Source organism: Idiotropiscis lumnitzeri, chromosome 2, assembly GCF_059441095.1.
Source record: "Idiotropiscis lumnitzeri isolate Australia: NSW breed Sydney's pygmy pipehorse chromosome 2, RoL_Ilum_1.0, whole genome shotgun sequence".
NCBI lineage: Eukaryota > Metazoa > Chordata > Actinopteri > Syngnathiformes > Syngnathidae > Idiotropiscis > Idiotropiscis lumnitzeri.
The window spans coordinates 7708710-7722953 of record NC_142392.1 but is presented as its reverse complement, the minus strand read 5'-3'; the positions used below and the strand labels follow the sequence as shown (position 1 = coordinate 7722953).

The following is a 14244-nucleotide window of genomic DNA, read 5'->3' as shown; positions in this document are numbered from 1 at the left end:
AATCCACAGCAGCTTTGGCGTCTTGAGAATGAGCTTAAAGTCTTCCAAAATGTGCTTCGGGAAAGCTGGAGGTGTGGACTGCGGCGCAAAACGGAGCTCCAGGATGGAAGGAAGGGAGGGAGGAATTGGAGGTAGGAAGCCGCCTTCTTCGCAGCAAGACATCCCAGAGTCTGTCTGAGCGCTCGCAGCATCAGGGGGGGCAGCTGCACTCTTTGTCCACACGGTGGCAGTGTTGAACGGAAAATCTCCCAGGAGGTGAGCTGCACAAAATGAGATCACTGAATGAGGTGAAAAAAAATGAGACTACGCAACACACTAAACAGTACATGCTTTTTTATAGAGCAAGGCGGCATTAATTGGTCAAAATGGAGAATTTTGGAATACAAAAAGTGCTCATTGGGATGTTGGTGACTCTTGTAAAAAGTCATATTGTTTCATTTATTATTTTGGTTTTTTTGTTTGTATTTGTTTATTATTGTTTGTCTTATTATACCTCATATGATTTTTTTTCATAATTCAAAGACTTTCATATGCATTGGACAAGTCGTTGAAATGTAATGTCCCTACATAGAGGGGCTTATAATTATTGACAATTTGATTTTGAGAATATAAAAAAATATATATATTTTGTGTTTTGACTCCATGAAAAACATCATATTTGTTTTTATCACAGTTATATTTGCCGTAGGAAATGATAGTTTGGCTAGGCAGATGGCAAGCGTAAAACGCATTTGCAATGAGTGCACTCCAATTTGATAGGATTTTGCTGTCACGAGTGAACCGTAGCGACAGCGACATTGGGATCCGTGTTCAAGTGTTGCTTTCAGATCCATTTATGACGACACAAAATGGTGCGGTCGGTGTTTTTCTTTTAGGGGATGTGGTCTCCATGGGAACCACCTTGATCGACACAAAGCCTTGCGAACGGGGCTATTGACGAGATTGGATTTTCCGCCCCAATCTACACCTGAACACACGCACACCTAATCAAATCCTGCCCTGATAAAATGAAACTAGTGAGGCACTTAACCAAAAAAAAAAAAAAGTGATCATTTTATTTCCCCAAACACTCAGCGAACGGGTGTGATTCAGTCCAGGTGGGAATAGGCACTCTAAGTGCATAGAGGTAATAAGCTCGACTCATCAACCTGTGATTTCATTAACTTTTGTTACAGCAAACTTGGCTAATTGACCTTTGTTCTGATAAGCTCTCCTGCCTTTTGTTTTTTTTTTAACTGTAGCACGATAGATGCACTGATAAAAATCACTTTTAAGCCGCTTGCATTTGAGCCAGGTGAGACAGTGACACACACACACACACACACACACACACACAAAAAAATGTGAATATTGTTGAAATGGCGCCTAATGGATAGCACTCACACCTGTCTGTCAATTTCCCCAAATAGTAAAAGACAGGTTGGTCAAAGACGGGAATACAAATCGATCTGGAAATATGACTCATCGGGTAAATAGCACAGCTGTATAATAATGATGTTTGGATATGATTGGTGCTCTCAGTCATCTCACTTTGTGCGGGGAAATGACGCTGCTCGGTCCTCTCGTCAGCAGCCTGATGTGATGTGATTTCGGCAAACAAGCAGAACGCAAACAATATGAGAAGAAAACAATTTGACGCAATTTAGAGCTCGGCCAGGCAGCCAGCCAGCCAGCTGCTTTTAGCCTTTTGCGTGTGATGAATCGGTAATGGAGGGGAGCCGGAAGCCTACAGGAGGCTCGGCGGATTCGGCCCGCCGCCGCCGCCGCCGCCGCAGTGAAATGGATCATCAGCCCGCGGCTCCATTTGCTCAACAGGGGGTTCCATATTGAATCCCAAATACGAGCGGTGCTGTTTGCTAACGCTGGTCGTTGGCCTTGCTTCAGTTGTTTTATTATATATGTTCTTTATTACTCCATATTGTGAGCTGGAAACAATACAAGAAGATTGTCAAGTTTGTCTAAATAAGGCGATGTGTACACTATTCTACGCCTAAACTACACTGAGACGGGAGTATGCCATCATCAATTGAATCACAGCTCTGTATCAAATATAAAATGAAATGAAAGTGAAACAGTGCCATCTGGTGGTACATAATATGTATTTTGATTTGAAATTTAAGCTGCATGGAACGTTACATAAATGAGCCGACTTATCTAGGTGGTGTCGTGGTTTCATTTTGGGCTGCGGTGCCTTTCTGAATTACGCCATTCGCGCCATGTGTAGTCCACAGTCCGGAACAAGGTCAAAGTCAAACAGAGAGTCGACCTTACATGTGCTTAAATACTTACGAAAGCTGAAAGCTCCCTAACGTGATGGATGGCCTCGAACATCACAGAGAGAATAGAGTCATCGGTCATAGATGGCTGGTGACGGACGATAGCGCGCGTCCCTCGGGCTACATGGCGCGTCGCATTACATTACGCACCTTTGTCATCCTGACTCCCTCAATTCTTCGAAAAAGGAACCCCACTGAACACTTCTCTCTCGAGGTGTCCTCCAAGGTTCAATCCTAGATACCTTCCTTTTCTATCCGTCCACCCGTTTTCTATCACGCGTGTCCTCATTTATTTTGTGGACTCATGAACAATCAAACACTAGCTTTGAATTAACTTGAGTCGGAATAAGACTAGAAGAGATTATACCACATCTGTCCACTGGTGAAATAAATGCCAATGATGACAAGGTTCTGGACAGATTTAGAGGTATGAGCTTCTATTAATTGCAATGTATATTAAAAAGCAAAAGGTTAGCCGCATTTTAAAAAGCAAAGTTGTTTACCAATAATTTTAGAAAGAATTATGCATTGTTTAAGACAGGGGTGGGTAAACTTTTTGATCGGTGGGCCACAATGGGTTCTAAAATTTGAAAGAGGGACCGGACCAGGAGCAGATGGATAGAGATGGATTTTGGTAACCTCACCTCATCGGAGAAAAAAGAAATACATTTAATTTTAAATGAAAGTGAACAAAAGCATTACAACAAAATGTAATTTTTAAAAAAAAAATATTTAATTTTTTTCAAGTTCGGCGGACCAGATTAAAACGTTTAGTGGGCCGCATGTGGCCCCCGGGCCGTAGTTTGCCCACGCCTGGTTTAAGGTCATGATTGGGAGTCAAGCTCTTAACAGATGTATTTTTAAGAGGCTTTAGCTTGAGGACATGTTCATGAGTGTTAAAATAACTCGGGTTCCGAGATGGGTGCATGCGTCAGTATTTACATCTTGAAGTCTTCTTGATGCGCCATGTGCTGCAGGAGTGCCAAGAGAGGCGGCGTGGGAGGATGCGAAAGGATGAGATGGTGTGAATTTAAGATTCCCAATTCTTTAAACATGAGCTAAGAGGTAAATAAAAGCAACTCAAGTTTGCTTCTAACTTTCCATCAATCACATTGGTTATCATTGCTGACATGCCGAATTTTGGGTGCGCACCCATTTCGCTATACTCAATAGCACGTAGGCAAACAAATACAAAACCCTATTACAGCTTGTAAGCGGCATGCTGTTTTATTCATTTATGGAAAACTGGGTCCTGGCCTTCAGTGCTTATTGTGTGCAGATGGTGCCGCGGCTCCGCTATAAAACACAGAAGGTCATCAGTGTATTACATTTCAAATGTCTAAATAGGACTATTACCGGCTTGGCCCATTTGTACGCTACATTTAGGATGAAGATTTTGTTTAGTCTGCGGAAAGAAAGAGAACTGTGGTAGTCTAAAACGCAGCCCGACCAACGCAGAAGGCATCATCAAACAATCCTGGTTCTCTCTCAAGGTGTCCCCCAAGGTTCAATCCTACCCCCCCTCTTGTTTTCCCATATATTCGCTTCCAGCAAAATCTTTATCTGCACCTATATCCACAATCGGTGCCAATAGGATAATATTTCAGCCGATCTCATAGCAGCACAGGAAAAAACTCTTATCTTGCATTGACACGTTTGATTGGCTAGCTGAAAGGCGAAGACAGCCGTGATTGGACACATTCTGGTTTTTCATTTAGTGTGCGTGTGATCAGGAGTAGATTGGGGGCAAGGGGGGGGGGATCCATACTTGTCCGAACCCCCATAAACATTTAGTTTGGTCAAACTTATCTTTTATGTGCAATGTATTTTAATTAAATCATTATCTTGGGCTCATGTTCAAACGGTTACAGTTGCTTCCAATATTTCATATTTACTCCTGCTTCCTCCCACATTCCAAAAAGAGCAGAGCTGAACCCAGAACCTCTCACCTGTGAGGCACACGCACTACCCACTACCGCACTTTCATTTATTTTGCTCTCTATCTACAGTATACTGCATCGCACCGAGTAGTGTTTCTAATATTTTCGCTACGCTTCTAAACGGCTGGGTCGGGGCAAAATATTACACCTCTCGGGATGATGCAGTGCGCTTCTTCATCACTCCGGCTCACAGCAGAATACATTTAAATGAAATCCATGTCTCGCTTGGAATATAGCAGTTCAACTGGTGTTGATGTGTTAGCAAAGATTTGGCATGAGCTCCGATTAGAACATTTGGCAATCATTTATAACAGGTGAAACTCTGTTGCTAAGCATTTTAAATCACACACCCGCGACCTTTCTCATCAATCTTAAATTGCAGGATGCTGCCGTATATGAGGGAGGGGGAAGTCCACTCGTTCTGATGGCGGAGCCTACACGGCTGGAGGCTCTGCAGATTTTGGCTGTATATCCTTCAGATTGTTTATCGGCGGGCGGCTTGACAAACGACTGCACGCAACCTCTGGTGTCAGAGGCCATCGATCACGGCAACAGAAGCCTAGCTGTGCAAACTGTGGACTTTTGCCACACACAGTCTCCAATTTACACTTATTGTCTGTGGTGACTTGCTATCAGCTTGCCGCTCTTGCATGGTTCCATTAAATTTATGGCAAACTAAATATGGACTTCACAATCCTCAGACATTTTGGATCGGTATTTCTTCTTAAAGGGGAAGTCAACCCCCCAAAAAATATTTGTTATAAAATGTCCTATGCACCATCATTCGTCAAAACATGCCATTTGGATTCATATTGCATTTGCAGAATATGAGTTTAGCTGAAAAATCCAGCAGTTTTTAGCCATCAGCAGGGGCGGCCATTTTGTCACTTCTGTCAACTGAAAATGACATCACAGTCGCTCACGGCTCACCTGTTTTCTGAAGCCGAGCCATGATTGGTAATTGCCTAGCAACTGCGATGTCATTTTCAGTCAACAGAAGTGACAAAATGGCCGCCCCCCGAGATGACTTAAAAAACGGTGGATTTTGCGGTTCATTTTTATCCCGCAAACGCAATATTAATCAGAATGCCGTGTTTCAACTAGTAAGCCTGCATGGAACATATTCTTGTCAAGAAAATTTGGGGGTCGACTTCCCCTTTAAGTTGAAGTCAATTTAATGGAACAACATATTGGTGGCGGTCATGTGACTGAATTGGCTAACATTGCTAATTTTGGACACAGGGATCGCATTCCCCTTCACGACATCGACACACTCTTTAGACCGGCGTCGACAAGCCGCAAGAATCAATGCTATAAGGTCCCCTTGACACAAAGAGAGCCATTATTATTTCATCGACCATTTCCCCGAGTGGCATCTTCTTGACGTTATACTCTGAATTAAATGACACACTCACTTGTCTTTTCACTACTTAAAGAAAATAAAATAACTAAAGATTGATCCAGAATGACAAATTATGTAAATACACGATGATGCATGTTTGGTCATAAAGTCTCTAGATTAGAATTCTGAACCATGACCTGAAGCTGCAGCAGTGGCGGGTAAGGAGAGCTCCCTAGTGGTCAATCGGCAACATCTAATTCATTTTTGCAAAACAAAACGAGCATAATGTTAGTTTAAAGCGGGAATGTGCTATGAAATACAGAAAAAAAAATGAAATAAAATCTAGTTGTTGCCACTCATTTGAGCAGGGAGTGGCGACTCACTCACAGGATGCGTCATCTGCTTCCCTAGAATAATTAAGTGTGGTCTAATAACGGATTATATTAACCGTGGAAAATGTGGTAATTCTTTTTATCTTGGGTTCAATCATCAAGTGACAAAAAGCTGGCATAAACAGGGGTGTGTAGACTTTTATTTTTTTAATCAACTGCATGTTAAAGAGATAAAGACAAAGTAACCCAGAGTACTTGTAGGTGAAATCAATTTGCACAAGTGAATTCTGCGAGATTCATAAAAAGTGTTTAGCTATGATGGGAAGTTGGGGGACAAGTGTCATTTTTGGCGGTTTGGCACCCAAGCGGCGTCAGGTGACTTCCCTGACAACCCTGACATGTTGCAACCTGCCCGGGTGGCTGCTGTGAACACACAATCAGCCGCTCCACAGGGCAACAAACACCCCACCCCGAAAGAGACGCTTCCAAACTCAAGCCCGTTACAACACTTATCCAATACGAGTCATAAATTTCAGACTGCTGATGAGGAAGGACCAATCTTTACCAGACTCACAGTCACGCTCTCCTTTTGACATGCAAATGATTTTAATGATGAAGTGAAAGAAAAGTGAGAAGATTCACACTTCATTAACGTGTTCACTGTGGTGGTTTGGCTTTTTCAGATGATTGGTTTAACCGGGCAAACGAGACTGGAAAATAATTCACCCTATCATTTTTTGGGATGTGATTTTGACGCAAGTTAATTAGTGGCCAGTTCAGTTTGAAAAGTCAGTTGCACAAATTTATTGGAACTTTGCTAAATATGAATGCTAATGAATTTGCTTGTCAAAAGTCTTGAAAATGCTGCAGATATTTTCTGACTTTTACTCAAATAACTTTCTACTAGGCGAGCGACTAACATCCACCAGTTATTTTTGATTAAGCTCCTTTTAATTCAAGTGTCGCTTTCAAGGACTGAGCACAAAATTGTTTATCAAGACTATTATTGCAGATTTTCACATATAGTGAGTTGGATAACTTAAGTTGACTAAAATTGGGTTCATCAGTCCGCAAACTTTGCTGACTTCACTCCAACCTAAAAGGGGCGAGGGGTCTTTCGTGCTTGCAATCACGTCCGCACTCTCCACCCAACCCGATTTAAAGCGCTTTTGGCGGCAGATTGTGTGTATTGGAGGTTGCTGTGCAAGTCTTGTTTGCATACAGGGCGGGACACCCTTTTTCTGCGCATTTTTGCCGCTGCGACCCCTGCACTTTTCGCGCCACTGCACGCCCCCAGCAGCCTTTCGCCTCCTCCTTACATCTGTCTTCTTTCAGCAGAAAGGCTTATTGCGTTGCAGAAACAAGAGGGAAAGGTATTAATAGCACGTTTGATTGCACGAGTTGTTTGCTGCACCGCTGCGGGAGACACCGAGCCCACTTTGTTGACGGTCAAGCAAAGATCGTCACTAAGGTGATGATTTGCTCGTCTGGTTTAAAAACATTTCGTAAGTATTGCACAATATACTGTATTGAAGTCGGACGTTACAATACAATACAATTTTATTTATTTAGCGCGTAGGATCACGAGCTGCTTCCTTATTAAACAAATAATGAAATTCATGACTAAGTGTCAATTATTTTAGGGATATACTAATTACATAGTAATACATCTTTGAATTTTGTGAGAAGGAGAAAACAACCTTTTCTCGTCTAGCAGCACTCAAAATAGATTTCTGGATTCATTTAAAATATAAACGAATCATTTCACCAGTGTTATGTATAATAAAAATGAAAACAAGAATACAACTAAAAATACAAAGCAAAAATCATGACACATAACAACCACAGAATAAATAATAAATCATCCATAATAAAAACAATAATATACCAAATATTAAAAAATACAATCATAAAATACAACCAAAATAAAGCAAGACCGGAAAACAAATTAAATAAAAGGCAATGACAATCAAACAAAGTATTATATAACAAAAATATAATACATAAACCAAATAAAAAATACAAAAATAAAATACAAAGCTAGAACAAATCACATACACATGTAAAAAAAAAAAACACGAAACGCTTAAAATTAAATTGTTCTGCGTCTCCATAAAGCAATTTATGATTTGTCAATAATAGAAATAACAATTACAAAAATAAAAATACTACTGGATACTGTATTTATAAACTAACATTAATAATTCTATTTATAAACTAATAAAGTCTAATGTAGTAAATAAACACATAAGTTTTGAAGTTCTCTACAAATAAAGTTGACAGTATGTTATTTGCGATAGTGAGACCTCTTCAATATTTGACAAGCTTTGAAACAGCGCGCCTGTTGCCCCGCCAACAAAACTCTCAAGAGGCGTGGTCAACGACGCGCGCCCATTGGTGGAACCCATGCAGCGCAGGCAAGTACAGCCTTTCTAATTGGCCCGTGCTCAGACAACGTCACATCAAGCTCTACTCCGATTGGCTAGCCGCAGCCAGATGCCGAAGAGCGCCAGAAAGCAAGCTTGAGCGGGTGATGCTGGAGTCTCCACGGGACAGAGCGCAAATTCCTCCACCGGGACAGGTAGTTACTATCAGGGGCTGGCCGCTTATTTTTAAGAGGGAAAATTAGCTGCGATGGCGGGTTGACGAGAGAACACGACGACGACTTTCTTGAAGAGAACCGAGGCTTTGCTTTGACGGCTCAAAACACCGGTAAGTTGGGGGGACATTTTTCAGCTTTTAACGTCTGATTTAAGTTTGGACTTGGCGGCAATGTTACGTAACTAAACAAATATATTGACTATTGAACGATATTGTCCGCCTTACTTTACTATCGGTATTAAATGTGTAACCATAGTAGAACTAGTGTGTTTTGTTTTATAAGTCACTGGAACGATTAGCGAGGAGTGTCCTTCGATGTTACATTTGTATGATGTGATTAAAGTGCCGATTAACCATACAGATGACCTCATATACTATAAAGGAGTAACTTAAAGTACTTCATTACTTTGTTGATTGTTTAAGTTTGGAGACGGGCGCTCGATAACTTTGCGCCAAATTCAGCTGCCCTCCAGTTTTTTCCCCCCTAGCATCGTTTATTTTAAACATGTCGACTCACAATGCTTTTACCTCCTATTGATATTCTTGTTTGTACTGTAATGCAGGTTTCCCCTAAAAAAAATGGAAGTTGAATGTCTTGCACTTAAGGATCTTACAAGTTCAAGGAAAAGTGAACTGAAGGTAAGACTGCCAGAGAGTAAAAGTGCTTCCATGTAAGGAAATGGAGGGAAAAAGACACTAACAGTTTTAAAATGGTCTCTGTTGCAGGAAAATATACTCACAGTACGGAGGAAATCCACCCCGACCAAGTCTACAGAGCCTTGCATACCCGTGATGAAGTGGAAAGGCGGTACCCCGGACTCAGGCCACATTACCCCGATCAAACGTGCCGCAGAGGCCGAGCCTTGGTCGCCTACGGCCAACCTGAAGATGCTAATCAACGCCGCCAGTCCCGACATCCGAAACCGCGAGATGAGGAAAGTGCTCTTTAGGCCCATCGAGAACGAAACGGAAAGCGCGGCTATCGCCAAAGACGACGGAGGGGCGGCTGAGGATCAGGTGAGAAATTTGCTTCGAAAGTCGTCAAAACCATGACCAGTTCTACTAAGACTGAAGCCTGAAATAAAGTTTTTTTCTGACAGTTTGAAGCAGTGGAAGAAGACGACGACGCCGAGAAGAAGCCGAGCAGGAAGCAGAAGAGTTTGGGTCTGCTGTGCCAAAAGTTCCTAGCTCTCTACCCGGATTCTCCACCGCCTGACAAACCAATCTCGATCTCCCTGGATGAGGTGGCGACTAGTTTAGGTCAGAAGCAAATATAATTACAGTTGCACTTTCCCTTACTGGTGTCATTCTGTGACCAAGCTTGTAGACAACTACATGTGTTTATTTTATTTTTTTATGTATTCCAAGATTTTTTTTCTCTCATTTAAAATTTTTATCCAGGGGTGGAGCGGCGGCGCATCTACGACATCGTCAACGTGCTGGAGTCCCTCATGATCGTGGGCCGCATGGCTAAGAACAGCTACACGTGGCACGGCCGCCTGCGCCTGGAGGCCACGCTGCAGGAGCTGCAGCGTCGGGGCCGCCAGCAGGGCTACCACCGGCACATGGAGCTCGCCGCGAGTGAGGCCGGGCGCAGCCAAGAGGACGACAACGGCCACGGTAAGAATTAATGTGTCCTTCATAACAGATTTTATTTGAGGGGCCGATCTGCCTGTTCTTGAACCCTCCTTTGCTGACTTTGGAAAATGCTATGGGCTGACTACATGAAACGACTTCCCCCACTTCAACATAGTTCCTTCACTCACGGATGCCACTAGATGGCGCTCAAAGCAATATTTTACAATTTTATCTGTACGTTGTCTGCAGCGGCTGGAAACCGGAAAGACAAATCCCTCCGTATCATGAGCCAAAAGTTCGTCATGCTCTTCCTGGTGTCCAAGACGCAGACCGTCACCCTGGAAGCAGCGGCGAAGGTTCTCATCGAGGAGAGTCAGGACTCGTCCAGTCACGGCAAGTACAAAAGTGAGCACCGGCACCGCCGAGTGATTTTATTTCGCCGTTTCGTAAAACTAAACACGCGTGTTTCTTTCAGCCAAGGTACGACGTCTGTATGATATCGCAAACGTGCTGACCAGCCTGGGCCTCATAAAGAAAGTGCACGTGCGAGAGGAGCGAGGCAGGAAGCCGGCTTTTCGATGGCTGGGACCGGTGGATTTTAACAAATCTGGTGCGTATCTTTGACTTCTTGATTATTAAGCTGCTCTTGGACCCCTTTTAGATGTTGATCTGATTATCTTTGTTAGCAGATGCTCTTGTGGGCGTCACCTCACCTGAAGCCCAAGACCTCAGAAACTCTAAACTGGCACGCCACGCCTCTTTTAACCTCACCTCGGCACCAAGTAGCCCGCGCAGGGACACAAACGGTGAGCGATGCTACTTTACTTTAGCGCTGTACTTTATCAACAAGGACGAGTTCATCACACTTTTGTTCGACAGGATTTAGACCTCAGCCGCTGGATTATTCCAGAAGGACGGGAGCCGGCGAGGCAGTCTGTACATTGCAGTTTGGAAACCACAATGGGTGAGTTCTTAAGTCATCATTACAAAAAAAAGGGTCAACATTTTTTTTCATGAGTGTTCATTCTTCCAGAGAGTTATGAAAATATAATAATGCAAATTTACACATTAAAGTCTAAATAAAAATGCTATTAATAAGCTGTTTTATCCCAATTATACAATTTTTTAAAAACACATTTTTAAAAAAAAATAGCCAGTTTCTGAAGGCAAAAATATATTTTTTTAAATAGTGTATGCGTGATTAAATATTTAAAAAGATCGAAATTCATGCAGTCAAAAATATAATTATGTGACATTGCAATACTTTTAACTGAACACAATGCATAAGTCATGCCGATGATTTGACACGTCACGTTTCTTTGCAGAAACCCGGCTGCGCCCACCCTGCTCGTCCCCGCCCTGCACCCGGAGCGGCTTTTTACGCTTTCTTCGTCCCCCCACTGCCTGGCCTACCTACCCGGCCTTTCCCAACCCTCCGTGGTCATGCTATACAACCAACCAGACGTGACGAGCAAGGCCGAGGGAGCCGCGGAGGGCCCCGGGTCGCCGAGAGAAGAACCGACGGAAGGGAGGAAGAGACAGAGGGAATCCGTGGAGGAGGAGGTGGTGGTGGCGGTCAAGAAAAGCCCATCTGGCTTTGAGAGAGGAGAAGAGGTGAGGCATGAAGCTAAAATGGATTTTCCTTTCATTTTCGAGTAAGATATTGAATTGGCCTGCTGGCATATTGACTACTAGAGTTTTTTTTAATGTGAATTTATTCATGCTAGAATGTTTTTGCATATCCGATTCACTCAATAACGTATTAAAAATATTTTTATAATTAAAAAAAAAATTGTAACATTACAATATTTTAGTTAATGCATCGATTTACTGAAAATAACAGGGCCTCTTCTAGAGTAAAATGAATTCTTTTTTTTAAATAAAAGTGATTTAATTCATAATACTGGTTAAAAAAACAATCAGAAATTATCATGAAATTAATGTTAACAGTGTTTTTATTTATTTTTTGGGGGGATCAAACAAATGCCTTATCTCTAATAAACAATGGTATACAAACAATGTTTACAAAGTCTCTTTACCATACTAGGAAATTCTAATCATATACTGGTAAACTAAAACGGCAAATCTTCTGCAGCCCTTGTGTGTGTGAAGCAGCCATTAAAAATTGAGGTCATGTTCATTTATCTTTCAGAGAGCGCAAAGCAGCGTGTCACAAGTATCTGATGAGCGCGTCACCGGCACTCAGGCGTCACACTACCTCTATGTGCCAAACAATACCGGTAAAGCCTCCTCAATAGGACCACATCATGTGATTATTATACAATACTAAATGAATCAGGAACATTTATTTTCCTTTTATTTTTTTCAGGTCTGAAAAACCTCAACTTCCTGCTCCCCTCCGGCCAGTCCTCGGCTAATCTCACCCGCGGCACCGTGCCCCCGCTGGCGCTGCCTTACGTACTGGTGCCGTCCACCGCCATCTCCCACTACCCAGTGCAGGGCGCCGACGCCCATGTGGGCTTCAACCTGCCCGCGCGCTTTATGGTGGCGGCTGCACCGTACGGCCTACCGTCGGAGGTTGGCCAGGTGTCACCTGTTCCGTCGCCTTCCACGCCGGAACAGGGCGGGCGGGGTGCCTCAGGGGTGCCACATCCTACAACAGCTCCGCAACCACTGGTAAGGAGACTTACGCAGGTAACGCTTCCATGTTTAAGGGTTCAAATAAATCTTAAAAGATTGACAAATCTGATTCTGCTTTCATAGACTCCGCACACTCCAAAGGAGATCCCAGCAACCGTGTCCAAGACTTTCTTCCAGACTCCGTGCACCATGGAGGGTGTCAGCACGGCGCCAGCAGCCCGAAAGCGAGGCTCCGTGCAGAGGAGACTGGATGTCAACCACCCGTCACCTTGTTAGATGTCTTAACGCGAACAGTGAGCTCGAAAGCGTTACCGGTGCTATTTAAAGTTAGGGAATTCAATTACAGTGAACCTCCGCATATTCGTAGTTCGGCATTTACAAATTCGGCTGTTGGTTGTTCTTGTGCTCGGGACAGATTCATTGTCCAACCATTTTGGGTGGACATCAATTACTACTGGATGTGCCGGGGTTCCTGTATATCATTCATGGACTGCTAATGGATTTGCTGAATGTGTTCTCAGTGAAACAGTGCCATCCTGTGGTAGCTGTTTGGCACTACAAGATTTAAAGCCTAAATTTCCCCCCGTTCAAATTTCAACCAAGCTACCTTCTCCCCTAATCACACACGCTTAATAATTCCTATTTATATATTTTTTGCTAATATATATTAATTACAAGGACTGTAACACTTGAAGCACTAAGTGTATGTTTATTCATTTGTACAAGTTATCAGAAATTAGTCTGTTATTGGTTTATTTTATTTTAAACATTACTGTGAAGATGAAGTGACGAAAAGGCCTGTTTACTGTACATGAAATACATGTGTGGCTGTGTGTGTTGTGTATTGGCAGCCATAATGTTTTATGGTGAAGCAAAACTTGACGATGCATTCAGGTACTTGAATTCTCATGACTTCTACCATAGGGGTATTTTGCAGAACTGTAGGAGTACAGGAGAAATGTTTGCCCGCTGGTCTGAGATGACGCATGACTATTTTTTAGGGGGCAAACAAAACACACATGGGCTGATGCATTTGCGGGATAAGTGCCTTTAAGGGTTGTTGTTTGTATTTTTTTTTTTTTAAATATATGTATTCAGTTGTCATGGCACATTTTCTTCAGGTTATTAAGGGGGTTACCATGGTAACCTAACGGTGCTCTGTACTGACTGACCAACCCACTGTGAACCATTCAGGAGGCCACACCAAAGCGTGCAGGACAACCCACTAATACGTGTTCATCCATGTACAGTTGTTATTGTTGTGTGCATTGTATCGTTTCATGCTTTCGTATTGTTACATGCTTGTCTTACTCTTTGATTGCACTGTTAGTTTTAAGTATGGGCGCTTCAAATCTGGTCCAGTACCATTTAACTGTAGCTGTGGGCCATTGATTTTCCTCTAATAACTGTCACATAAATAAAAGTAATATTTCTGTATTTTTGGGAGCTGCTGTTTTTAATTTGGTATTTAGTAACAGACATATTTTTCTTTCCACTGGAATGATTAGTAATTCAATTTCAATATTACGTTGACGTGTTTTTACCCGTAGTTGTCGAATTCTGCGGGAAAATCC

At 42.6% G+C, this 14244-nt stretch overlaps 1 protein-coding gene across 2 annotated transcripts; it reads left to right on the top strand.

The window, feature by feature from the left end:
• The first annotated feature begins 8404 nt into the window (after positions 1 to 8404).
• On the top strand, positions 8405 to 14050 carry e2f7 (E2F transcription factor 7). Of its 2 annotated transcripts, none has more exons than XM_088288469.1 (13): positions 8405 to 8602; positions 9055 to 9130; positions 9218 to 9508; positions 9592 to 9751; positions 9893 to 10111; positions 10319 to 10474; positions 10545 to 10679; positions 10759 to 10875; positions 10949 to 11033; positions 11395 to 11683; positions 12222 to 12309; positions 12399 to 12706; positions 12794 to 14050. In XM_088288469.1, exons 2-13 carry the CDS (start codon positions 9071 to 9073, stop codon positions 12944 to 12946), a joined length of 2061 nt encoding a protein of 686 aa, XP_088144595.1. In that variant the 5' UTR covers positions 8405 to 8602; positions 9055 to 9070; the 3' UTR covers positions 12947 to 14050. The 2 variants fall into 2 exon arrangements, with proteins under 2 accessions (XP_088144595.1, XP_088144594.1); XM_088288468.1 differs by having other exon boundaries at positions 12399 to 12724.
• The last annotated feature ends 194 nt before the right edge of the window (positions 14051 to 14244 follow it).